This window comes from Aotus nancymaae, unplaced genomic scaffold (genome assembly GCF_030222135.1).
Source record: "Aotus nancymaae isolate 86718 unplaced genomic scaffold, 86718_ANA_hifiasm-v0.15.2.pri h1tg000006l, whole genome shotgun sequence".
NCBI lineage: Eukaryota > Metazoa > Chordata > Mammalia > Primates > Aotidae > Aotus > Aotus nancymaae.
This window is the reverse complement of record NW_026988417.1, coordinates 64,179,115-64,204,850: the sequence shown is the minus strand read 5'-3', so window position 1 is coordinate 64,204,850 and position 25,736 is coordinate 64,179,115. Positions and strand designations below refer to the sequence as shown.

General features: G+C 39.3%; 1 protein-coding gene and 1 non-coding gene across 7 annotated transcripts in view; both read right to left on the bottom strand.

Moving 5' to 3' along the window:
- Window positions 1–25,736, bottom strand: part of RUFY3 (RUN and FYVE domain containing 3) — a 100,249-nt gene that overhangs the window by 23,592 nt on the left and 50,921 nt on the right. For all 6 annotated transcript variants that reach the window (XM_064367710.1, XM_064367724.1, XM_012464432.3 and 3 more), the window contains 8 exons: window positions 22,513–22,686; window positions 21,527–21,644; window positions 20,586–20,687; window positions 17,320–17,443; window positions 10,952–11,013; window positions 9,317–9,382; window positions 7,021–7,090; window positions 1,163–1,255 (listed from right to left, as the gene is read on the bottom strand). In XM_064367710.1, the coding sequence (XP_064223780.1) occupies window positions 1,163–1,255; window positions 7,021–7,090; window positions 9,317–9,382; window positions 10,952–11,013; window positions 17,320–17,443; window positions 20,586–20,687; window positions 21,527–21,644; window positions 22,513–22,686 (809 nt within the window). The remainder of the gene's footprint in view (window positions 1–1,162; window positions 1,256–7,020; window positions 7,091–9,316; window positions 9,383–10,951; window positions 11,014–17,319; window positions 17,444–20,585; window positions 20,688–21,526; window positions 21,645–22,512; window positions 22,687–25,736) is intronic.
- On the bottom strand, window positions 14,399–14,471 carry TRNAK-CUU (transfer RNA lysine (anticodon CUU)). Its single transcript has one exon. It is a non-coding gene; the product is annotated as a tRNA-Lys (tRNA).

Genomic DNA, 25,736 nt, shown 5'->3' with positions numbered 1-25,736 from the left:
GGGATTACAGGTGTGCACCACCACGCCTGGCTAATTTTTGTATTTTTAGTAGAGATGAGGTTTCACCATGTTGCCCAGGCTGGTCTTGAACTCCTGACCTCAAGTGATCCACCTGCCTTGGCCTCCCAAAGCACAGGGATTACAGGCGTGAGCCACTGCGCCTGGCCCAAGGGCTACAGGTTTAAATGTTAATAGATTCAGTCTCCAGAGAATTCACAACTGGTATCTTCAACTATCCAGCAAAATCACAGATAAAAATAAGCAGGTCATAAAAAAATTCTGAGCAGATGGATCACCTTAGTCATGGAAAACTGCTTTGGTTCCGTCTCATAGCCTAGTAAAAGAACAATTTTAATAACCACGAATATTTGGATTCCTAGGGACAGTAGATTATAAGCATGAAGATAAAAGAAAGTAGAGATATCGTCCTAATGATAACAACATTAGCATCAGTAAAAAGTAAGAGATGCTAGTGAATACATAAAAGATAGGGAAAAAAACCATCCACAGAAATCAGGGAATATTTACGTATAGGTGCCAGAAGCTCTATCAACTTCAATAGTCTCCTAAAGTGGCACTATTATTATGTAATAGAGAATTGTCAATGTTGGTAATTATGATCCTCAGTCATCATAAAGGGCTACATGTATTAAATTATGTCCTTAATTAAAAAGGCTTGGAATTGTACAAAACATAAAGGTTTACGAAATTCTGATTTAGACATGTACAACAAGTTTGGTGCTTTAAAGGATTAAGTTATCCAGAAAGTACATTTATATGGTAGCTCTTTCCCACTGCTATCATATAAATGAGGTGTCACTTCTTATAAAACAGTAACATGGTGTAAAAGTAATGGTATATTTAAAATAACAAATTGTTAAATACTGTATGAATCACCAGGACATAAAAACAAGAAACTGAATTAGACTGTTTCTTGAAGTCTCTAAACAGATGTAGGTGGCTGTGAAGCCAAGAAGCATCTTGTAGGCAAAGGGGCATAATCCTCCCACAACCTTCATCACACAATTATGCATAGAGTCTAAATAAAAACAGTGTGCTTGATACAGTTCTGCTGCTTAAAACAGTCCTTTAGAGACTCTCCTTTACCACTAACAAGCTGATATGATCTCTATGAATATTTTATAAATCCAGTAAGATTAACCTTCCGATTGGATTCCAGTATGTAGGAACTTTCCTCTTTAACTCGTTCCATTTCTTCTTGTAAGGTAATGATCCTGTTGTTTGCAACTGCAAGCTGTGGATAAAATTTTAAAAATAATCTTTTATCTTTTAAAATTAACATGGTGTTAAGATAATTCATGATCAGCTAGGATGTAATTTTCAGGCTTGTATATTCTTAGAAAGCAAGCAAGCTATAACCCAATAAAAATGTTCTTACAGGGAACTCAAGAGAAATATTTTTCTTTCTCTATTTTTCTGAGACAGGGCCTTGCTCTATTGCCCAGCCTGGAATGCAGTGGTGCGATCTCAGCTCACCGTAACCTCTGCCTCCTGGGTTCAAGAAATTCTCATGCATTAGCCTCCTGACTAGCTGTGACTACAGGCATCCTCCACCATGCCCAGATAGTTTTTGTATTTTTCATAGAGACAAGGTTTCACCATGTTAGCCAGGCTGGTGTTGAACTTCTGGCTTCAAGAGATCTGTCCATCTCAGCCTCTCAAAATGCTGGGTTTATAGGCATGAGCCACCACACCCGGCCAAGAATATTTTTAGATGAGGCTAAAATAAAACATATCTCCTTATTGCTACTTTTATATGAAAAGTTTTAACTTATTATCTCAAGGGTGTTCTTATTAGTAAGAAAAAAAATATCTATTAAGAATGTCTACTTCTAAAATGTTTAATAAATAGGTCCTGTCCATAGGCATAGGCAAGGACTTCATGACTAAAACACCAAAAGCAATGGCAACAAAAGCCAAAATAGACAAATGGGATCTAATTAGACTTAAGAGCTTCTGCACAGCAAAATATCTTTAGAGTGAACCGGCAACCAACAGAATGGGAAAAAAATTTTGCAAGCTACCTATCTGACAAAGAGCTAATATCCAGAATCTACAAAGAACTAAAACAAATTTACAAGAAAAAAACAACCCCATCAAAAAGTGGGCAAAGGATATAAACAGATATTTTTCAAAGGAGACATTTATGTGGCCAACAAACATATGAAAAAATGCTCATCATCACTGGTCATTAGAGAAATGCAAATCAAAACCACATTGAGATACCATCTCACACCAGTTAGAATGGCGATCATTAAAAAATCTGGAGACAACAGATGCTGGAGAGGATGTAGAGAAATAGGAACACTTTTACACTGTTGGTGGGAGTGTAAATTAGTTCAACCATTGTGGAAGACAGTGTGGCGATTTCTTAAGGATCTAGAAATAGAAACACCATTTGACCCAGCAATCTCATTACTGGGTATATACCCAAAGGATTATAAATCGTTCTATTAGAAAGACACATGCACACGTATGTTCATTGCGGCACTGCTTACAATAGCAAAGACTTGGAACCAACCCAAATGCTCATCAATGATAGACTGGGATAAAGAAAATGTGGCACATATACATCATGGAATACTATGTAGCCATACAAAAGGATGAGTTCATGTCCTTTGCAGAGACATAGATGAAACTGGAAACCATCACTCTCAGCCAACTGACACAAGAACAGAAAACCAAACACCACATGTTCTCACTCTTAAGTGGTGTTAAACAATGAGAATATATGGACGCAAGGAGGGAAACATACACTGGGGTCAGTTGGGGTTTGGGGGGCTAGGGGAGGGATTAACATTAGGAGGAATACCTAATGTAGGTGACGGGGAGATGGAGGCAGCAAACCACCATGACATGTGTATATCTATGTAACAATCCTGCAAGATCTGCACATGTATCCCAGAACTTAAAGTATAATTTTTAAAAAATGAAAGAAAAATAAATAAACAAACAGGTCCTGTCACACCATGGAACCCACGTGACAAACTCTTTATAAGATCTTTTATAGGCCGGGCGCGGTGGCTCAAGCCTGTAATCCCAGCACTTTGGGAGGCCGAGGCGGGTGGATCACGAGGTCAAGAGATCGAGACCATCCTGGTCAACATGGTGAAACCCCGTCTCTACTAATACAAAAAATTAGCTGGGCACGGTGGCGTGTGCCTGTAATCCCAGCTACTCAGGAGGCTGAGGCAGGAGAATTGCCTGAACCCAGGAGGCGGAGATTGCGGTGAGCCGAGATCGCGCCATTGCGCTCCAGCCTGGGTATCAAGAGCGAAACTCCGTCTCAAAAAAAAAAAAAAAAAAAAAAAAAAAAGATCTTTTATAGATTTCTAAAAAGATTTAAAAAATGAACTCCAAAGTTCTCATGCTAAAAGATCTTATTAAGCATTGAGGAGATTTTTTATTTCAATGCCTAAAAAAAGTAGGTAATGTTATTAGCAGTAAACTGCTATGGGGAAACACTTATATCTCTATTTCTCAGAAGAAAAAAGCAAGGTGGAAACACTTTCCCCTTCTCTGCACCTACTAAAACTTCCATAAAATGTGAAGATGTCTGCATGAGGCTGGGAGGAACAATCAATCAGGCTCCTCAAGCCAGGCTCGTCTCCTTCTCAATTATTATCTCCTCACTAGCAGCAGGTGCAGGCTCTGCTCAGTTCCTGTCCTAACATGGTAAGCACAGAGAAGCTCATGCTTTCTGGGGGCAGGCCTGGAAGCTCAATTCTCTCTCAGATCCGGTGGCCTAAAAACGTGTACAAAACTACTTCTGGGCAAGTTGGTCTCTTCTCTAGATTCAAGTTTGCCCTCAGGAAGGTTGTTCCAAAATCTTGATTTAAGAGAAACTATTGGGAAACCTGATTATGGCTGCAGACATAGGAGGCTTTCCAATTCGGCTTTACCAATAATGAAGTGGACATTTATTTATCTATCGATTTATTTATTTATTTGAGACAGGGTCTCCTCTGTCGCCCAGGTTGGAATGTGGTGGCACAAGCTTAGCTAAGGCAGCCTTCGTCTCTCAGGCTCAAGCAATCCTCCCTCCTCAGCCTCTTGAGTAGCTGGGGCTACAGGTGTGCACCACAACACCTGGTTAATTTTGTGTAGAGATGGGGTCTCACTGTTTCCCAGGCTAGTCTTAACTCTTGGCTTCAAATGATCCTTCTGCCTTGGCTTCCAAAGGGCTAGGATTATAGGTTTGAGTCACCATGCCTGGCCTGAAGTGGATATTTATATCTTCATCTGCCTAATTCTTCTTCAGGAGGGGAAAAGAGGTCTGCTATCTTATTATACTGGCCTTTTTTTTTTTCTGAGAAAAGGTTTTGCCATGTTGCCCAGGCTGGTCTTGGAATCCTGGCCTCAAGTGATCCACCCACCTTGACGTCCCAAAGTGCTGGGATTACAGGTGTAAGCCACCATGCCTGGCCTTACTGGCCCTCTTAAACCCAAAATGGAAATGAGAAAAGACAGAACTAGTGAGCCTTATCTGCTCTCTTAAAGCATATTTTATTTAAGAAAATAAGTGTTATTGGTAAAATAAGTAAATGAATAAATGAGTATTTTTAGTATTAATATAATAAATCTAAGGAAGACAAGTCCTATGACTGAGGTAATAAAATTAACAACTATATTTATTGAGTGCTTATGATGTGTCAGGTACTGTTCTAAGCCCTAATCATGTATTAAACCATTTCACACAACAATCTCATAAAATATTATTATTGCTATTTCCATGTTACAGATAAGCAAATCAAGGAATAGAGGCTTAAGTAATTGGCCCAAGATTAGAAGACTAGCAAGTGGCCAGGTACAATGGCTCACACCTATAATCTCAGCACTTTGGGAGGCTGAGGCGAGTGGATCATCTGGGGTCAGGAATTTAAGACCAGCCTGGCCAACCTGGTGAAACCCTGTTTCTACAAAAATACAAAAATTAGCTAGGTGTGGTGGTGTATGCCCGTAGTCCCAGCTACTCGGGAGAATGAGGCAGGAGAATCGCTTGAACCGGGAGGCGGAGGTTGCATTGAGTGGAGTCTACAGTGAGCTGAGATCATACCACTGCACTCCAGCCTGGGCAACATAGCGAGACTCTGTCTCGAAAAAAAAAAAAAAAAAAAAAGCCAGGTGCAGTGACTCATGTAATCCCAGCAATTTGGAGGCCAAGTCGGGTGGATCACAAGGTCAGGAGTTTGAGACCAGCCTGGCAAACATGGTGAAATTCCTCCTCTACTAAAAACAAAAAAAAAATTAGCTGGTGTGGTGGCACACAACTGTAGTCCCAGCTACTTGGGAGGCTGAGGCAGAAGAATCACTTGTACCCAGGAAATGGAGGTTGCAGTGAGCTGAGATGGTGCCATTGCACCCCAACCTGGGTGACAGAGCTCAAAAAAATAAAATGGCTCTGGCTCAAAAAAATTAAATTAAATTAAATTAAATTAAAAAAAAATACAAAATAATACTAGCAAGTTCCAGAGCCAGGACATGAACCCAAGTAGCCTAGCTTTAGAGATCATGCTTAATTGCTATGCTGTACTGCTTCAATATAGTAGCAGCAGAATCACAGTAAAAAAAATCTGTGCTGAACATTCCAAAAGCCTATGTGATAAGATTCTAAGGACCATAAGCATAAATTAAAGTTTTAAGATATATAAAATTAAAAATTTTTTTCCCAAAAGTGAAGGCTACAGAGCTTCAAAAAAGCCACGGAGTAATAAAAAAGAGTAATAAAAAACGTATTTTAAAACTGTAACAATGAAAATGTTCATTTTAAAGAAAAACTGATTAAAAGCATCTTCCTGACTAGTGTTTTAATTTGATTTTATTTAAACTAAATTCATCCCATTGGGTATAAGGGCATCATTATAATGAGAAATGAAGAAGGTAGGCCAGGCCCAGTGGCTTACACTTATAATTTTACCACTTTGGAAGGCTGAGGCGGGCAGGTTGCTTGAGCTCAGCAGTTCACAACCAACCTGGGCAACATGGCAAGACCCTGTCTCTACTAAAAACAGCCAGGCATAGTGGTGCATGCCTGTGATCCCAACTACTTGGGAGGCTGAGGTGGGAGATCACTTGAGCCCGGGGGGTGGGGGTTGCAGTGAGTCATTGTGCTGCTGCACTCCAGCCTGGACAACAGAGCGAGATCCTATCTCAAAAAAAGAAAAAGAAATAAAGAAGGTAAAGTTTTGCCATCTGGATAATGTTATGTAGTATTTTTAATAAAAACATCTAATGCTATTTAAAGAAAAAATATCTCTAGCTAAGGTTTTGGCAAGTTAGGGAAAAAATCTTTTTATTAGAAGTAAAACATGAGGTTATTTTTCTGTTCTTATTTTAGCGACTTTTCTAAGAGTTTTTACATTCTTGTCTATTCTTATCTGATCTTCAGAGTTAATTGTAAGGCTGAAAGGCAAGTGCATTGTAAGCACGCTCATTTTCCAGTGAGGGAACTGGGCCTCTTAAAGGTCAAGTGACTGACTTACTCATGACCACATGACTTACATAAGCATGATTTGTAAGCAGAGATCACTGATCTTCTGACCAGGACTCTTTACCTTATCTATGTAACTGTCCCAGGAAGAAAAGAAGGACATAGCGGGTGGGGAGTTTGCCAATCTGGAACATAAATCAATGCCTGGCACATGTAAATATTTGTCTAGCTCTTGCACATAAACAGTGTCTGAAATGTTCACTGAATGAATAAATGATGAACATGCCATATGCTAAACATTTAGTCTAGGTTAGCCCAGGCAAAATATGCACACAAAATAAACTAAGATACTTCATCATCCAGGCAACACGTCCCTACACAGTCCAACTGGGTAAATGAGACCCCTCCAATAAGCCAACTGGCCATTCTAGTCAGAATAAGGAGTTACGCATTACAGTTGATTTTATTTGAAAGGTCAAGTTCTTCCTTTCCAAGGTTACATAAAAATTATTGGTTCTACTAATGCATATTAAATTCTATAAGTCAATCAAAGAATTAACAAAACTTACCTCCTCTGTCAGTTTAGTGTTGGATTTTTCTAATGCATCTACTTTTGCCTGAAGGTTGTTTACAGTAGCACTATCAAGAGAAGAAAAAAAATGGTCACTTTTGGAAAACAGAACAATACCCTGTACCGTCCTTTTTAAACCCTTCACACTTAGCCTTCATTGTATTGTCTAATGTTCACAATTCCTTTTTTTCAGACAGAGTCTCGCTCTGCTGCCGAGACTGGAGTGCAGAGGTGCGATCTTGGCTCACTGCAACCTTTGCCTTCTGGGTTCAAGCAATTCTTGTGCCTCAGCTTCCCGAGAAGCTAGGGATTATAGGCACGCACCACCAAATCTAGTTAATTTTTGTGTTTTTTGGTGGAGACAGGGTTTCACCATGTTGCCCAGGCTGCTCTCGAACTCCTGACCTCCAGTGATCCACCTGCCTTGGCCTTCCAGAGTGCTGGGATTATAGGCATGAGGCACCACACCCAGCCTTAATGCTCACAATTCTTGACCTCTAATCTTACAGAAGGCGGCATCTGCTTTAACTGCTGTATCTTTGGCATTTGAGTTTTAATTCAATAAGTATTTATTCAATGAAATAAAAGAGTTCATTCCCTACACAGTAAACTTTAAGGTTTGTCTACATATGATCCTAACAGGCTATATGAATTAAGTGCTTACATGTACCAAGCCCTCTTCTAAATTATGTCATTTGCGTTACTGCATGTATTCCTTTCAACAACCCTTTATGTTAGGTATTCTCAATTACAGTTAAAGAAACTAATGCAAAGAAAGAGCAAAGAATAGTGCCATTGTTTATATTTCATTGTGAACTGTAACCATATTTTGCTTGGCTAACATCTCCATGTTTATTACAGTCATTATATTAGTTCTCGGTCCCCAGAGAAAATGTACTTAAACTGTTGAATTTGCTAGGTGGAACCAAGACTACTCAAAATTTTACGATGGTAGTATAATCATAAGTTTTATTTAAATTAAAATGTCGATTTTTTCATAAGAGAACTACAAACAAGATAATAATTGATGAATACATTAATTATTCTTCAAAATTATTCAGTAGTCTTAACATAACAAGAACATCAAAGTATTTGAGAATAGCAGTAGTTTTTGGATAGCTCTTCTCAGGGGAGAGAAAACTGTTTCACGTTCTGTAAAGTTCTGAAACTACAGTCGTCTCCTCTTATCTATAGTTTTGCTTTCTGTGGTTTCAGTTACCTGCACTCAACTGTGGTTCAAAAATAGATGAAAATAATACAATAAGATACTCTGAGGGAGACACTGCATTCATATGTCTTTTATTATAGTCTATTGTTAAAACTGTTCTATTTTATTATTGTTGCTAATCTCCTACCTTGCCTAATATATAAATTAAACTTTATCACAGGTATATATGTATGGGAAAAATCACAGTATATATAGGGTTTGGTACTGTCTGTGGTTTCAGATAGTACCAAATGTATCCCCTCCACATAAGGGGGAACTACTGTACTTGGTGAAAGCTTGGTGAATTAACTGTAATAATGGTGAATAAAGGGTAAATTAATGCTATTAGTTCAATGTATAAATGAGAAATGCAGGGAAGCAAAATATGTATTTTTTTTTTTTTTCATTTTAGACAGGGTATCACTCGGTAACCCAGGCTGGCCCCACAGGTAGCTGGGACTACAGGTGCACGCCCAGCTAGTTTTTTTGAGTTTTTTAGTAGAGACAAGATCTTGCTATGTTACCAGCTGGTCTCAAACGCCTGAGCTCAAGCAATCCTCCGGCCTTGGCCTCTCAAAGTGTTGGGACTACAGGCTTGAGCCACCATACCTGGACGATATGATTAATTTAAAGGTACTAATGTAATGAGTGGTTTACCCCAGATCAGTCCTGAAATATGCGGCTATATATGCTAAACCAAAAAGCTACCAATTTTCAACTGTGTATGTCACATATTTTTAAATTCTTAACTGAATGTATTTATGCATTTATTTATTTTATCACTAGAGTTATACTTACATACATAATATTATATACTATATTATTATATATTATATATAACATTATATATTGCCTTTCACTAAAGGTCACCAAAACTGTTAAATGCCACTTATTCATCTAGTGGCTAACTCAGTGCCTGGCAAGCGTTGAGTTATTATATAATTCAGTGCCTGGCAAGCACTGAATTCTACATATATTTGTTGAGCATTGTCTGAATTTATCCTCACTGCTCATCATTTTACTCTTCCCTTCTCCCTCAGCAATTCCCCAGTAAAGTAAGTAAGTAATATACTTATTCATTATTTACTTCAAATGTCTGTTCAGTTCTTCTACATAGTTCTTCTGGTCCAGAATTGCAGTAATCTGACCGTCTCTGGGGGGAGAGGGAGAAAATAGAAATAAAATAAATAACATAAGAAATACCAAGATCCTAACCCCACCCTATTCCATCTTTTCATAAAACATGAGAAAAAAATTGTGGCACAGATACACTGAACCATAAGACAAATTTGATGTAAATCCTCTTGACATATCAACAAGAAAAAGTCAGGAGTTTAAAAATGACAAAACCCCACACTAATAAAGCTCTTGTTATAGCTTACAAACCTTAGTATTAATAATTTAGATCATAGGTATGATATTGCAATCTATTAGAGGCATTTAAAGGATAAAAAATTTTCTTGTTAATAGGTTTTTTAGCTTCACTAGTAGTATTTGTAGTAACAATTTTTCATTTGTCACAGGGCTTGAATTAAGCTCACTCTGATGTAATACAGCTATTCGCAAAGACTAAATATTTGCCTGTGCTATTTAACATTTACAGTGAATGGTTAAAAAGGCTTTCATAACAATCAAATATTTATTATTATTATTATTTTTTCTTTTGAGAGAAAGTCTTGCTCTGTCGCCCAGGCTGGAGTGCAATGGTGCAATCTCAGTTCACTGCAACCTCTGCCTCCCGGGTTTAAGTGATTCTCCCGCCTCAGCCTCCAGAGTAGCTGGGATTACAGGCACCTGCCATCATGCTGGGCTAATTGTTTTTTGTTTTTTTTTTTTTTTGAATTTTTGTAGAGAGGGGTTTCACCATGTTGGCCAGGCTGGTCTCGAACTCTTGACCTCAGGTGATCCCCTCACCTTGGCCTCCCAAAGTGCTGGGATTATAGGCGTAAGACACTGTGCTGGGCCCAAATGTTTATTATTACATGAAAAACAAACTGAAGATAAAGAAGGTTCACTTCTACAACCAAGTAATCTGTAATAGACAAAAGTTAAAGAGTCAGCTTTTTCAGCTGAAAGATGAAATTAAGGCCCCATACCTACACAACTACCAAAATAACAGTGAGATAATTTTAGCTCAATGTTAAAAATTAAAACATCAGACTAATTATGCTTTCAATGGCTAAATTTATAAAGAGTATAGATGTGCTTCTGATCTCTAATTACTAAGTATCATAACGAATATTTTTAAACTGTTTAACATAATTTTAGATTTACAAGAAGAGGTATAAAGGCAGTACAGAGTTGTCACGTACCTTCAATCAGTTTCCCCAATGTTAACATTTACATAACCTCATGGTGCATATTTCATATTGCCAATTTTAAGCAAACTGAGAAAGTAATCCCTCTCGTCAAAATGACCATATTTTAAAATCTACTATAAGAGATGAAGAACTGGAATCCTCTAGAAAATTTTTATTTTATTTGCCCCTGGAACCACATAGCAGGAAAATTATTAAACAAAACAAAACAAAACAAAAACCCTTTTAGGGTTTAATGGTAGGCATAATAGTCAGATATTTTTGGCAAGACTTTATTAAAGCTATATGATTAGAAATTCTTTCAGCAAGTCTGTTAAAACAGTGTTGTTGTAAACTTTAAATACTACTAAAAGAAAAAAAATACTACATCAGGAGAAAAGAAACTTATTTTTTTTTGTACGTACCCTTCACTACCTTTACTGCTGTTGCCATCCTTGAGATACATTGAAAAATCTATAACTCCAACCTACAGAGAGAATTTTCAGGTTTTAATATAAAATTAGATATTCTTTACAAGCCATAACATAATGTCTCTAAGGCATTAAAACATAATACAGTCATGACAATTTCTAGACATTTATGATTAAAAATTTACTGTTTTACTTTTAGTTTAATCAAGTACTAACAAGGGTTGGAAGTAAAGAATCAAGATTGTGTCAATAGGACTAGAAGACCAGATCACAACTAAGACAGTCAACAGAATACTTAATATAAATAAGGTCTAAAGTTTCTTTCTCTTTTGCTTATTTCAGATATTCCACTACTGAATCCTTGTTTATTTTTAGAAATAACATTCTAAAAATTAGCACATTTCCCCTGTAGAAGTTTCAGAAAATACAGCTAAACAAAGGGAAAGTAATATTAAACACTCATAATCCCAACCACCGGAAGATGACCATTGCTAACATTTTGGTATCTATTCCTCCAAACTTTCACTGATGTATATGTCTTAATTTTTCAAGACTGCCATTTTATTACTTAGCTTATTTCTTTTTAAAAGATCTTATTTCCCTTTCCATTTTACCAGAACAAAACATAACAGAAGTTTGTCATAGTATTTCATATAGAATGGGTGAGAAGTAATCAAAGAGAAAACATTAGCTTTATTTATTGGGCAATTAATATGTGCTAGGCCCTGTTCTAACTGCATTACATCAAGGAATCTGAAGCACCAAGATACTAAGTAATTACAAAATATATTTAGCTAGAAAATGAGGAAGCCAGAATCTGAACCTAGACAGTTAGCTTCAGAGTCTTTACTCTTAACTACCATGCTTTAATGGCCTTTAGTACAGTTGGTCCTCCTTATCAGCAGCTCCTAAAACCCAAAGGACACAGGGCTGACTGTAAGGGGTTTGAGCATCGTGGGTTTTGGTAGCCATGGAGGTCCTGGAAATAATCCTCCCTGGATACTGAAGGACAACTGTACAGCTGATCCTTGAACGACACGACTTTGAACTGTGCAAGTTCACTTATACAAAGATTTTCCTCCATCTCTGCCACTCCTGAGACAGCAAGATCAACCTCCTTCCTCTTCCTCCTCCTTGTCAACCTGGTTACTGTGAGGAACTTTATGATAATGTGGTTCCTTTATGATGATCCATTCATTTAAGTGAATAGTAAATATATTTTCTCATCTTTATAATTTTCTTACAACATTTTCTTTTCTCTAGCTGACTTTATTGTAGGAATACAGCATATGAAATATACAATAGGCCAGGCACGTTGGCTCATGCCTATAAACCCAGCACTTTGGGAGGCCAAGACAAGAGGATTGCTTGAGCTCGGGAGTTCAAGACCAGCCTGGGCAACATGGTAAGACTCTGTCTCTACAAAAAAACACAAAAAAATTAGCTGTGGTGGCATGCTCCTGTAGTCCCAGCTACTTCGAAGGCTGAGGTGGGAGAATCAATTGAGCCTGGGAGGCAGAGGTTGCAATGAGCTGAGTTCACGTCACTGCACTCCAGCCTGGATGACAGAGTGAGACTTTATCTCAAAACAAAACAAATATATACATATAAATGTATATGTAACATACAAAATAGTATTAATTGACTGTTTATGTTATCAGTAAGGCCTCTGATCAATCGTATGTTATTAGTACTTATGTTTTTAGGGAGTAAAAAGTTGTATTTGAATTTTCTACTATGTGAAGTGTTTCTACCATGTGGTGTCCCTAACCCCTCTATTGTTCAAGGGTCAACTGCATATATTTTAATACACGCGTACACACACACACACACACACACACACACCCCTTGTTTTATTGTACTTTGCTTTTTGTACTTCACAGATACAGCATTTCTTACAAATTGAAGGTTTGTGGCAACCCTGTGTCAAGCAAGTCTATTAGTGCCATTTTTCCAACAGCATGTGCTTGCTTCCTGTATGAATTTCACATTTTGGTAATTCTCACATTTCAAACTTTTTCATTATTATTATATCTATTATGATAATCTGTAATCAGTGCTCTTTGATGTTACTATCAAAATTATTTTGGGGCTCCATGGACTACACCCATATAAGACGGCAAGCAATCTGTAAATGTGTGTGTTCTAACTGCTTTACTGACTGGCCGTTCCCAAGTCTCTCTCTTCTCCTTGGCTTCCCTATTCCCTAAGACACAACGATGCTGAAATTAGGCCAATTAATAACCCTGCAATGGCCACTAAGTGTTCAAGTGAAAGGAAGAATTGTACATTTCTTACTTTAAATCAAAAGCCAGAAAAAAATTAAGCTCAGTGAAGAAGCCATGTCAAAAGCCAAGACAGACCAAAAGGTAGGCTCTTTAGGCCAAACAGCCAGGTTGCAAAAGCAAAGGAAAAGTTCTTGAAGGGAATTAAAAGTGCTACTCCAATGAACCAGTGAAAGACAAAAAAGCAAAACTGTGAGGGGGAAACTCCGCAAGAGCTGAGGCAAAGGTCTGAGGCCTCAGTCTGCTCTCATATAAATACAGAAAAGAATTAGAAATATAGTTACATAGTTATTCCTATATATAACCATAATCACATAGCTATTCACATGTAATCATAAATATATACATATATATGATCATATAATCTTTATCTTACTACTAAGTCTCAGATCAAGAAGTATGGGACTGAAGTGGCATTGGAAAAAGAGGTGACCCTAAGGCAAGATGCTGTAAGCCCTCTGTCATGCCCACATAAGGGCTGCTGGAGAGTGCCTCGGCTGTGCAGCAGCACCAGCGCTGTGAAAGTGCCTGCTGTTTAGCCAGCTAGGGAAGGAGACGTCCAAGATGGTCGAGATGTCTCCTTCCTCGGGGGAGTAAGGAGAAAACTCCACTCTTCCAAGCTCTTGTGGTAGGCCTGGCGGCTGTCAGGGAGGCATACAGACATCCAGGGGCTTAAATGTCTCTGTGTGATACTGTGTTTCAGCAGTCACATTCCATGTCTACTTTCATGTTTCGCTTCTGCACCTGGTTCCTCTTTCTTAAAAGATAAGAATTAATAATAGTAACATAAATCTTAGTGACCTTGCTATTTCTTGACAAGTATGTAAAAAGTGCTGATGCCTTAGGTTTTCTCCTTGCCTCAGCTTCTTGAAAATCCTGATCCCCTGTCTCCAAGACACGTGATTTACCTGACCCTATCACTGACCACCATTACCTCACCGTGTCTACCCTTTCCCCTGCTTTGTACTCAATAAAAATCAGAGTGTCCAGGCACTCAGAGCCACTGCCGGACTCCACATTTTGGTTGGCAGTGGACCCCTGGGCCCAAACTCTATTTTCTCTATCTCTGTGTCTTGTGTCTTTATTTTCAGTTTCATATCTCCACACCTGCAGAGAGGGACTCACGAGACCCTGTAGGACTGGATCCTACATCTGGTACCCAACATGGGGCTCAAACCCATGACCCTGAGATTAAGAGTCTCATGCTCTACTGACTGAGTTAGCTGGGCCTACCACAGGACCTTGGAAGAGTGGAGTTTTCTCCCTACTCCCCCAAGGAAGGAGACGTCTCGGCCATCTTGGACATCTCCTTCCCTAGCTGGCTAAACAGCAGGCACTTTCACAGCGCTGGTGCTGCTGCACAGCCGAGGTGCCCTCCAGCAGCCCTTATGTGGGCGTGACAGAGGGCTTAAAGCATCTTGCCTTAGGGTCACCTCTTTTTCCAATGCCACTTCAGTCCCATACTTCTTGATCTGAGACTTATTAGTAAGATTAAAGATTACATGATTATATATATGTATATATTTATGATTACATGTGAGTACTTAGTGATTATTTATGATTTTATATATAGGAATAACTATGTAACTTTATCTCCAATTCTTTTCTAATTCTATATTTATATAAGTGCAGACTAAGGCCTCAGACCCTTGCCTCAGCTCTTTCGGGGTCCCCCCTCCCCTCCAGCCAAAACAGCCTATTGCTGACATGAATAAAGTTTGAGTGGTCTGTATAGAAGATCAAACCAGCCAAATATTCTCTTAAGCCAACATCTAATTCAGAGCAAGACTCAAATGCTATTGAATTCTATGGAGACAGATGTAAAAAAGCTGCAGAGGAAAAGTCTGATGTTAGCAGAGATAGAGATTGGTTTATGAGGTTTAAGGAAAGCAACTGTCTCCATAACATAAAAGTACAAGTTGAAGCAGCAAGCGTTGATGTAAGTAATAGAAGCTGTAGCAAGTTAGCCAGAAGATCTAATTAAGATAATTGATGAAGGTGGATACACTAAACAACAGATTTTAATTGCCTTCTATTAGACAATGCCATCTAGGACTTTCATAGCTACAGATGAGAAGTCAATGCTTGGCTTCAAAGCTGCAAAGGACAGACTGACTCTCTTCTTAGAGGCTAATGCAGTTGATGACTTGAACTTGAAGCCAGTGCTATTTACCATTCTGAAAATCCTAGGGCTCTTAAGAGTTATACTAAATATACTCTGCCTATGCTCTCTAAATGGAACAGTAGGCTGGGCGTGGTGGCTCATACCTGTAATCCCTGCACTTTGGGAAGCCAAGGCGGACAGATCACTTGAGGCCAAGAGTTTGAGACCAGCCTGGGCAACATGGCAAAACTTTGTCTCTACTATAAATACAAAAATTAGCCAGGTGTGGTGGTGCATCCCCGTAGTCCCAGCTACTCAGGAGAATGAGCCATGAGGATTGTTTGAGCCCACGAGGTGAAGGTCGCAGTGAGCCAAGATGGTGCCACTGCCCTCCAGCCTAGGCGACACATCAAGACTCTGTCTCAAAAAAAAAAACCCACCAAAACCCAAAAATAAATGGTACAGCAAAGACAGCACATCTGTTAACAGCATAGTTTACTAGAATATTACATAAACTAAGTTAATAACACAGCAGCAAGATTTCAGAGGACTGACTCCAATTCTGAATTCTACTGTATACAATCAAAGTCCTTGGCCTTAAAAAAAGGAAAAAAAAAAAAAGAAATTCTACTGAGGGTAAAATTCTGTGAAACACCATGGTATGCTACAGAAAAATCTTTTGTAAAGGAGGAGTCAATTAATATGGCAAACTTTATTGCTGTCTTATTTTAAGAAATTGCCACAGTGACCTCAACTGTCAGCAATCACCAAGATCAGTCAGCAGCCATGAACACTGAGTTAAGACCGTGTACCAGCAAAAAGATTACAACTCACTGAAGGCTCAGGTGACTGTTAGCATTTTTTTTTACCAATAAAGATTTTTGTTCGTTTGTTTCTTGAGACAGAGTCTCTGTCGCCCAGGCTGGAGTACAGTGGCACGATCTCAGCTCACTGCAACCTCCGCCTTCTAGGTTCAAGTGATTCTCCTGCCTCAGCCTCCTGAGTAGTTGAGACTACAGGTATGTGCCACCACACCCAGCTAATTTTTTGTATTTTTAGTAGAGATGGGGTTTCACCGTGTTAGCCAGGCTGATCTTGAATTCCTGACCTCAGGTGATCTGCCTACCTTGGCCTCCCAAAGTGCTGGGATTACAGGCGTGAGCCACCACGCGCAGCCGGCAATAAAGTATTTTTAAGTTAAGGCATGTACATTGTTTTTTACACACACACTATCGCATACCTAATAGACCACAGTATAGTGCAAACAACCTTTTTATTTAAAAACATTTTTTTTAGAGTTGTATTTTGAGACAGGGTCTCACTGTGCTGGAGTACAGTGGCACAATCACGGCAAACTATAGCCTCAACCTCCCAAGCTCAAGTGATCCTCCTGCCTCAGCCTCCCAAGCAGCCAACACACTCAGTTAATTTTTTATTTTTTGTAGAAATGGTGTCTCACTATGTTGCCCAGGCTGGTCTCAAACTCCCAGCTTCAAACAATAGTCCCGCCCCAGCCTCCCAAAGTGCAGGGATTACAGGTGTGAGCCATTGTACCTGGCCTAGTATAAACAAACTTTTACATGTACTGGGAAACCAAAAAATGCATGTGACTTGCTTTATTATGATATTTAATTACCCATAGATAATTAAATACTGCTTATAATATTTGCTTTATTGTTGTGATCTGAAGCCAAACCTGCAATATCTCTGGGTATGCCTGTGTTTGTGTGTGTACGTATGTGTTTAACAGAAAGCACAGCCAAGGCAAGGATCCGAAAAACATTTACAATGTATAAATGAGCCAAACTGGAAGGAAAAACAACCTAATTTTTTATATTCACATCAAAATGGAAGGAAATCCTGTTTATGACTCATAGAAGATGCCCTAATTTGGTTGGTATAATTTAATCAATTCACTTCTGAGATAGCAGAACTCAGAGTGACACACATGGGAATGAGTATCTTTCCCATACCTGAGAGTCCAGGTCTTCTCCTTTCATACAGAAATTGGCATCAATGACATTCAGACCCACCAGCAGACCAGCAATTATGGCTCCTTCTTCTTCCATCATGAGGGCATTGGGTTCATAGAATTCACTGTAAGAAAAATCCACAGAATTCCTTACTGTAACAAAAATCTCAAAAAAACAGTGATATAATCATAAGACAAGGACAAAAATGTTTGCTTCATGGTTGTTTACAGTCACCTACAAAAACAGTAAAAAGACTGCAAAAAGAAAGGCTTTAGTAAATATTTTATTTTTAGATAATAGGTGGCTGTTGGCAAGTGGCACTGGTGAAAAAATTTTTTAAAAGAGAAAAGATAATAGGTGCATGAATGGATTATTGAGATAATAGTCTGGCAGAAAGACATGTGATTGAACACTACTGTGGTTGAAGCAGGTATTCAGACTTTTTTGACATATTTGTATTTGTGATGCACCATCAGATGATTTTGCAATCTTTTATGTATCTTAAAACATTTGTTTGGTAGCTGGGTGTGGTGGTTCACATCTGTAATCCCAGCACTTGGGGAGGCCAAGGCAGGAGGACTGCTTGAGCCCAGGAGTTTCAGACCAGTGTGAGCAACATAGTAAGACCCCATCTTTACTAAGAACAAACAACAAAAAAATTCTGAATGGATAAAAATTATTGGCTGGGCACAGTAGCTCACGCCTGTAATCCCAGCACTTTGGAAGGCTGAGGTGGGTGAATCACATCACTTGAGCTCAGGAGTTCCAGACCAGCCTGGTCAACATGGCAAAACACTGTCTCTACTAAAAATACAAAAATTAATGGGGTGCGGTGCCGCATGCCTGTAATCTGAGCTATTCAGGAGGCTGAGGCAGGAGAATTGCTTGAACCCAGAAGGTGGACATTGCATTGAGCTAAGATGGCGCCACTGCACTCCAGCCTGGGTGATAGAGTGAGACTCTGTTTCAAAAAAAAAAAAAAAAAAAAATTCTGGCTGGGTGTGGTGGCTCATGCTTGTAATCCCAGCACTTTGGGAGGCTGAGGCGGGGTGGATCACAAGGTCAGGAGTTTGAGACCAGCCTGGTCAACATGGTGAAACCCAATCTCTACTAAAAATACAAAAATTAGCTGGGCATGGTGGCAGGTGCCTGTAGTTCTGGCTACTTGGGAGGCTGAAGCAGGAGAATCACTTAAATCCGGGAGGCAGAGGTTTCAGTGAGCTGAGATCATGCCACTGTACTCCAGCCTGGACAACAGAGAGAGACTCTGTCTCAAAAAACAAAAAATTATTCAAGATCCAAAGATAATTAAATACTGCTTATAATGCACCTAAATTACGAATACACAAAAAACCGTGACATAATTCATATGATCTAACTATTGTATTCCTTGGTATTTACCCAAGTGAGTTAAAAACCTATGTCCATACAAAAACCTCCATACATGTGTTTATAGCAGCTTTACTCTTAATTGCCAAAATTTGGGAGCAACCAAGATGTCCTTCAGTAGATGAATGGACAATGGCATATGACTGAGCACTAAAAAAGGGAGCTGTCAAACCATGGAGGAAACTTAAAAGCATATTATTAAGTAAAAGGTGCCAGTCTGAAAAGGCCATGTACTGTATGATTCCAACTACATGACATTCTGGAAAAGGCAAAACTATAGAGACAGTAAACCCCCAGTAACCACAAAACAATCACAGCACGATCAGTGGTTACTGGGGGTTGGAGGACAGAGAGATGAATAGGTGGAGCATAGAGGATTTTTTAGGGCAGTGAAAGTATTTTGCATGATATTATAATGACATATGGATACATGTCATTATAGTATACATCTGTCAAAATCCATAAAACATACAATGCCAAGAGTAAACCGTAATGTAAACTATGAACTTTGGGAGATAATAATGTGTCAATCGAGGTTCATCAGTTTTAACAAATGTACCACTCTGGGGTGGGATGTTGATAATGACAGGTTGCCCAGGGTGGAAGGGGATATATGAAAAATCTCTGTACCTTCTACTCAATATTGCTATAAATTTAAAACCACTCTAAAAAATAGTCTTTTAGATTTTTTTTTCTTCCACTACCTCCCCCTTTTTTTTTGAGAAGTCTCACTCTATTGCCCAAGCTGGAGTACAGTGGTGTGATCTCAGCTCACTGCAACCTCCATCTCCCAGTTCAAGCAATTCTCCTGCCTCAGTCTCCCGAGTAGCTGGGATTACAGGCACGTGCCACCACGCCTGGCGAAGTTTTGTGTTTTTAGTAGGGACAGGGTTTCACTATGTTGGCCAGCTGGTCTTGAACTCCTGACATTGTGATACACCTGCCTTGGCCTCCCAAAGTGTGGGTATGACAGGTGAGAGCCGCTACGCCCAGCTGTCTTTTAGATTTTTTAAAAAAAGCAAAACAGGCCGGGCACAGTGGCTCACTCCTGTAATCCCCACACTTTGGGAAGCTGAGGCAGGTGGATCACTTGAGGTCAGGAGTTCAAGGCCAGCCTGGCAAACATGCTGAAACCCTGTCTCTACTAAAAATACAAAAATTAGCCAGGCGTGGTGGCGCATGCCTGTAGTCCCATTTATTTGGGAGGCTAAGGCAAGAGAATTCCATAAACCCAGGAGGTAGAGACTGCAGTGAGCCAAGATGGCACCACTGCACTCCCACCTGCATTGCCTCAAGCCCCCCAAGTAGCTGGGATTATAGGTGTGCACCACCGTGCCTGGCTAATTTTTGTATTTTTTTAGTAGAGACAGGGTTTCGCCATGTTGGCCAGGATGGTCTCAGGCTCCTGGCCCCAAATGATCCACCCACCTTGGCCTCCCAAAGTGCTGGGATTACAGGCGTGAGCCACTGCACCTGTTCAATTTTGTGCTATATTTGAATTTAATGCTACATGTCAAGTTCTTGTCTTACTGAGCCTCAGCACATGCTGAGGTCCTTTCTGTTTTCTGGAGGTAAGTCTTGGCCTGCCCTGGAAAGGACCAATATATACCACAGTGACAGACAGAACACACATACCATAAATCTTCCATTTGGGAGTATATGTGTGTGAGGTGTAAGAGAAAGTACCACAGTGACAGACAGAACACACATACCATAAATCTTCCATTTGGGAGTATATGTGTGTGAGGTGTAAGAGAAAGTATCAGTGAAGCTGTTAGGAATCAACTGTTTCTGATCTACAACAATGGCAAACATGTGGTTTGACTATGATGTAGAACATGCCAAGGAAAGAAGAAAGTTCAAGATGGTGTTCATACCTGAGAAGTTCTTTCTTATTGATCAAAGCTTTCATATATTCTGAAAGTTTCTTTTGCATTAATGCCAAACGAAGCCAGGCTCTTCCTCTACCCACTGGAGTCCTACAAAAACACAGAAATCAAACAACTAAAAACATAAGCACCAGCAGCAAGGGCTACAGTAGAATCAGTTCACTTATTCTTGCTAATGGTGTTCCAGTGTAACAAGCGCACTGAGGTGCTCCTCAGGACCTCTCCTGGCACATTCCTATGCAAGGAATTTTTGTGTGTGGGCTAATGTGACCCGGGGGGTGTTTGGGACAAATGCTTTCATAAAGAATTACTGAATGTGACTATAATTTGAAGACACAGCCTTTGAGAGACCCAACTAAAAATGTTCCATCAGATTAGTAAGAGCAAATCTTCATAAATTCAATGTGGATTATATAAATGTCCAAAGCATGAATGTGGACACAAGCAATCTAGGCCTCTATCTGATTAAAATTAAACTAGTCTCATTTGGCAAGGTAATCACTACTTTATAGTTCTAAGGCAGGCCTACCGGCACTAGCTCTTCAGATTGATTTGACAGTTGTTTTAATCTTGACTCTCAAACCCCCTGCATACCTTTTTTCCCTAAGTCAAGTCCAGCATGCCACCCCCTTAGATAAAATTGATTGAGACTCACTAAGTGATTCTCTCAAGTGCTTTAACAAATAAGGAAATGTTTGGTATTTCAACATAAAGACAACCTCTCTTAAATGAATAATTATCCCTCAAGAGCACATTTTTCTTAATATTCTATATACCAATTTTCTCATATCAGCACCTATTCATGACACCATGCATTTTGGATTGTTATAGAAGAAATCATTAGAACATAATTGTCTTTAGTCTCACTCTTCTAGGGATAGTTAATAAGAATCCTGCTCCTGAGAAACAGAATTCAACCTCAGACTTACTTAAGTCCTGGAAGATCTTTAACACTTGCTGTTATCTCTGCAGCTTCTGGAACAAGCTTTTCTACCAGTTCTAGAGGTCCCCAGAAGGATTTATTTTGTCCAAGAAAAGTTTTTTTAGCTAAGGTAACAAAAATAAAGCAGTATTTTAATATTCTTTACAAGATAAGCACTCTCTCAACACACATACACACATACACACCCACACACCTTTTCAGGAAACCAATCCTAGGTTATAAGACAGTTTTAGATTCATTCGTGCTTTTAGAATAGATAATATTTTGTGAGAATAAAAAATTCTCTACTTCCTAAGACTTAGCCTTTCTTCTTTCAAGAACAATTTGTGACCTAGCCCTATAATATAATAAAACATTTTAACAATACAGTGCCTAAAACTGTGTGGTATTAGGTAAGAGAACAGTTCAATAGAAAAGAATATGTAATCCAGAAATAGGCTATGGAATATTGGGAAGTTGGTAAGCACAGGCACAGAGATTGAAAAAAAACAACCAATCAAACAAAAAACAATAAAGAAAGAATATTGGGAATGTAGGAAGAAAGGAAACAAGGGTGAACTAGAGCAGGTACTGCCCTCAAAAGCCTATAGTTAAGTGGAAAGAACACTGAACCAAGAGTCAGGAGACCTGAGTTTGAGCACCTACTCTGCCACAACTCAGTGTGTGACCCTGACCAAGTCATGTCTCATTCTGGGCAGGCCTATTTCCACCTGTCAAACAGTACTACTGTATTAGACTTGATTACTTAGAATTGCCCTTCCAACTCTAACGTTTAATGATCTGTATTTTGTAAGCTCTGTAAAGTCCACTGAGTCAGCCATAACCCTACTCCCATACAGACTGCATTCCAATGGATTAATATTATTAATTCAAGCCTCTTATTCTTTGGCTCCACAAAGAATGTTTTCTTCTATAGCATGCATTGCTAGGAAACAGCTGGATGCATATTTGCATTCTGGGACCATAGCCTACCTTTCAAGCCATGTTTCAGACAGTGTTCCATCACCACAAAGAATTGCTGGAGAGGTGCATAGTCAGAGTCAAGAGTCCTTCCCAGGTTCAGAGCTGATTCAATCAGGCCCTTGATACTCAGCTTGGCCATGTTCATGAGGTTCATGCGTTCGTTAGCCATGAGATAATTAGGATCTGCAGGCAAAGGGGAAGAAGATGAAGCCTGGTTACTAGAAATAGCACATTTTAAAATTCAATATTAGTTGTATTCTTCTCCGTCATGTACTCACTGTGAAAAAAATGACAGTTTCCTTTAAGAATATCCTCAATAAAGCAGTAAAATGAACTATTTTATCAATTCTCAAGCCTTGAGTTGTCTTTTTTTCTTTTTCTTTGAGACAGGGTCTTGCTCTATCGCCCAAACTGGAGTGCAGTGGCATGATCACAGCTCACTGTAGCCTGAACCTTCTGGGCTCAAGAAATCCTTCCTTCTCTAACTTTCGAGTAGCTGGAACCATAGGCTCACACCACCACACCTGGCTAATTTTTGTATTTTCTAGAGAGACAGGGTCTTGAACTCTAGAGCTGAAGTGATATTCCCACCTCGACTTCTCCATGTGTTGGGATTATAAGCGTGAGCCAGTATGCCTGGCTGAGTAGTCTTTAAATATTCTCACCACTCCCTCTGCTACCACCCTAACCTTGGTGCTGAGTGTCTGTCATAACTCCCCACTGCACTACCTTCACACTGATCTCTCTGCTCCCATTCTTGCCTACCCCTCTTTTCTCTGCATAATTTGTGAAGTGCTCGAAAAATAAAGCCTCAAAGTAGGAAAAAAGGGTAAAGGGCTTAAACAAATTTTGCATTATGGTATTTTATTATTATTTTTTTCTTTTGAGGAGGAGTCTTGCTGTGTCGCCAGGCTGGAGTGCAGTGGCGTAATCTCGGCTCACTGCAATCTCACCTCCCAGGTTCAAGTGATTCTCCTGCCTCAGCCTCCCGAGCAGCTGGGATTACAAGCATACACCACCAAACCCAGCTAATTTTTGTATTTTTTTAGTAGAGACAAGGTTTTACCAGGTTGGCCTCGATCTCCTGACCTCGTGATCCGCCCACCTCGGCCTCCCAAAGTGTTGGGATTACAGGTGTGAGCCACTGCGTTCAGCTGGAATTTTATTATTCATTAAACTATTAAGTAGCATTATTAGTATAATGCAGTACTAGAACTTAATTAACTCCCACATTGTTAAGTCTTAGCATACAGTGTATGGCTCTCATCAACCAGGCAGATAAACTATATGGGGGAAGGGGCTAAGTAACACATGTTATTGTACTCATTACCTTCACTTATTGGTGCTTACCCTGTGCCAGGCACTGGGGGCTGCCTCTTACCATAATCATCTCCATCTCTCCCCTACAACATGGTGTGAGACAGTCACCAATACAATAATTTTACAGGAAAGGAAAACAAGGAGAGTAAAGCTTCAACTGCTCTGCCTCACTGTATGACCTCAGGCAAATCACCATCCCATTCTAGGTCAATCAAATAGCTGCAGCTGGCCCACAGGCAAAGCCAATGATCAATGACAGAGCCAGAGGCCAGACTCCATTTGTCTGACTCCAAACCCTGTGTTCTTCTCGATCACTACAATCCACTTATAAATAAACTGGTTACTCCTGATAATGTTTATCCTTCTCTCCTCCTGACCATTCTTTTACATGACCATTTTACCTACTTACTCTCTCATGATATTTAGGTATTCTCCCTTCCTTGAGGTGCTAAAGCAGGCCCATAATAGCTAAGTGGTCCAACGTATAACAGTTCATAAATGATGGAATCTGGACCTGGATCTGACATGAAAGCTAATGCTCTTTACATTATGCCATATGCATCCTCCCAAACACCAAATATATCAAACTTCTACTGAAAACTAAAGAAGGCCTAGAGCCCTATGAAGTATTCTGTTTCTTCTTAGGAAGACTAAAAATACTAATAAAGCTATGCTTCCATAATACAAATAAGCCACTTAACAACAACAAAAAAGACAGACTGTTTAATGAAAATTATCCCAAGTAATTTTCTTCACACAATGTTTTTATTTATATCTGCTTTCAAAGTTAAATGAGCAGAGTCAAATGGTCAAATTCTAAATTAATCTTCTCATTAAGTTTAAGAACTTAGGGATTTGCAATTCCAACCATATAAATCTTGGCTTGTTGTCATGTTGTCTGAGGTTACTTTTGGAGAAACACTTTATGTGAGAGTGGGAATTGGTATATATTACCATTAATTATTTCTTGCATAACAACAAATGTTTTAGGGCCACAGCTCGAATGTGGCTCTCTTTGTTCATGACAGATCAACTTGTCAAGGGTAGTATCCTCACAAGAGGACAGCAAAATACATGGAAAACTATGCTCTGAAAGACAGCCATGAAGAACAACTATCAGATATTAATTTCCATTTATTACCAGCACTTATGTACATTCTAGTGTTTCTGACCTCCTATAATCACTGGAAGAAAGGAATAGGGCAGGGATGTGGGTATGAACGTGTGTAGAGAGCTACTAGCGTTCCCACCGAACACCTCCCAATAGATGGTAGTAGACTATGATTGGAGCTAGATAACTGTCTGCCCATAGGTAAGTTTGAGGCATTCACTCTTCCTCAAGCCTGTAGACCATTATTTCAGGAGCATATGACAAGATTAAACAATGCTACTAGTCAAACTTTACAAGCTGATTCCAATGTAGTGAGAACTAGTCATGTGAGGGAGAGACAGACTTGGGTTCAGTAAAAAGTATCATACTGAGACATTTTTCCAGAAGTACTGATAGAGTTATACCAACGCATCTACACTGTCTCATCTTGTTCATATAATCAGCAGCAGAAATGTTTAAGACATCTGGCTGAGGTCTGACGTGCATGAACCATAGAGAGGTTAATCAGCCTCTATGGGAATTAAATTTCTGATACCATTGACTCCATTAGTAAGGTGCTATAATCTATTTAAACTAACTTCCACCAAACATAAATAACCCACCCATTCTTTTAAAAATACTACTTTCAACCTTGGCACTGCTGACATTTTAAGCTAGATAATTCAATTTTACGGGGCTCTGTTCTGCAAACTAATTTTCACAGCATTCCAGGAGTTAACACTCGATGTCCACAGCACCCTGCAGTTAAGACAACCAAAAATGTCTCCAGACACTGCCAAATATCCTTTGGGAGATTAAATCA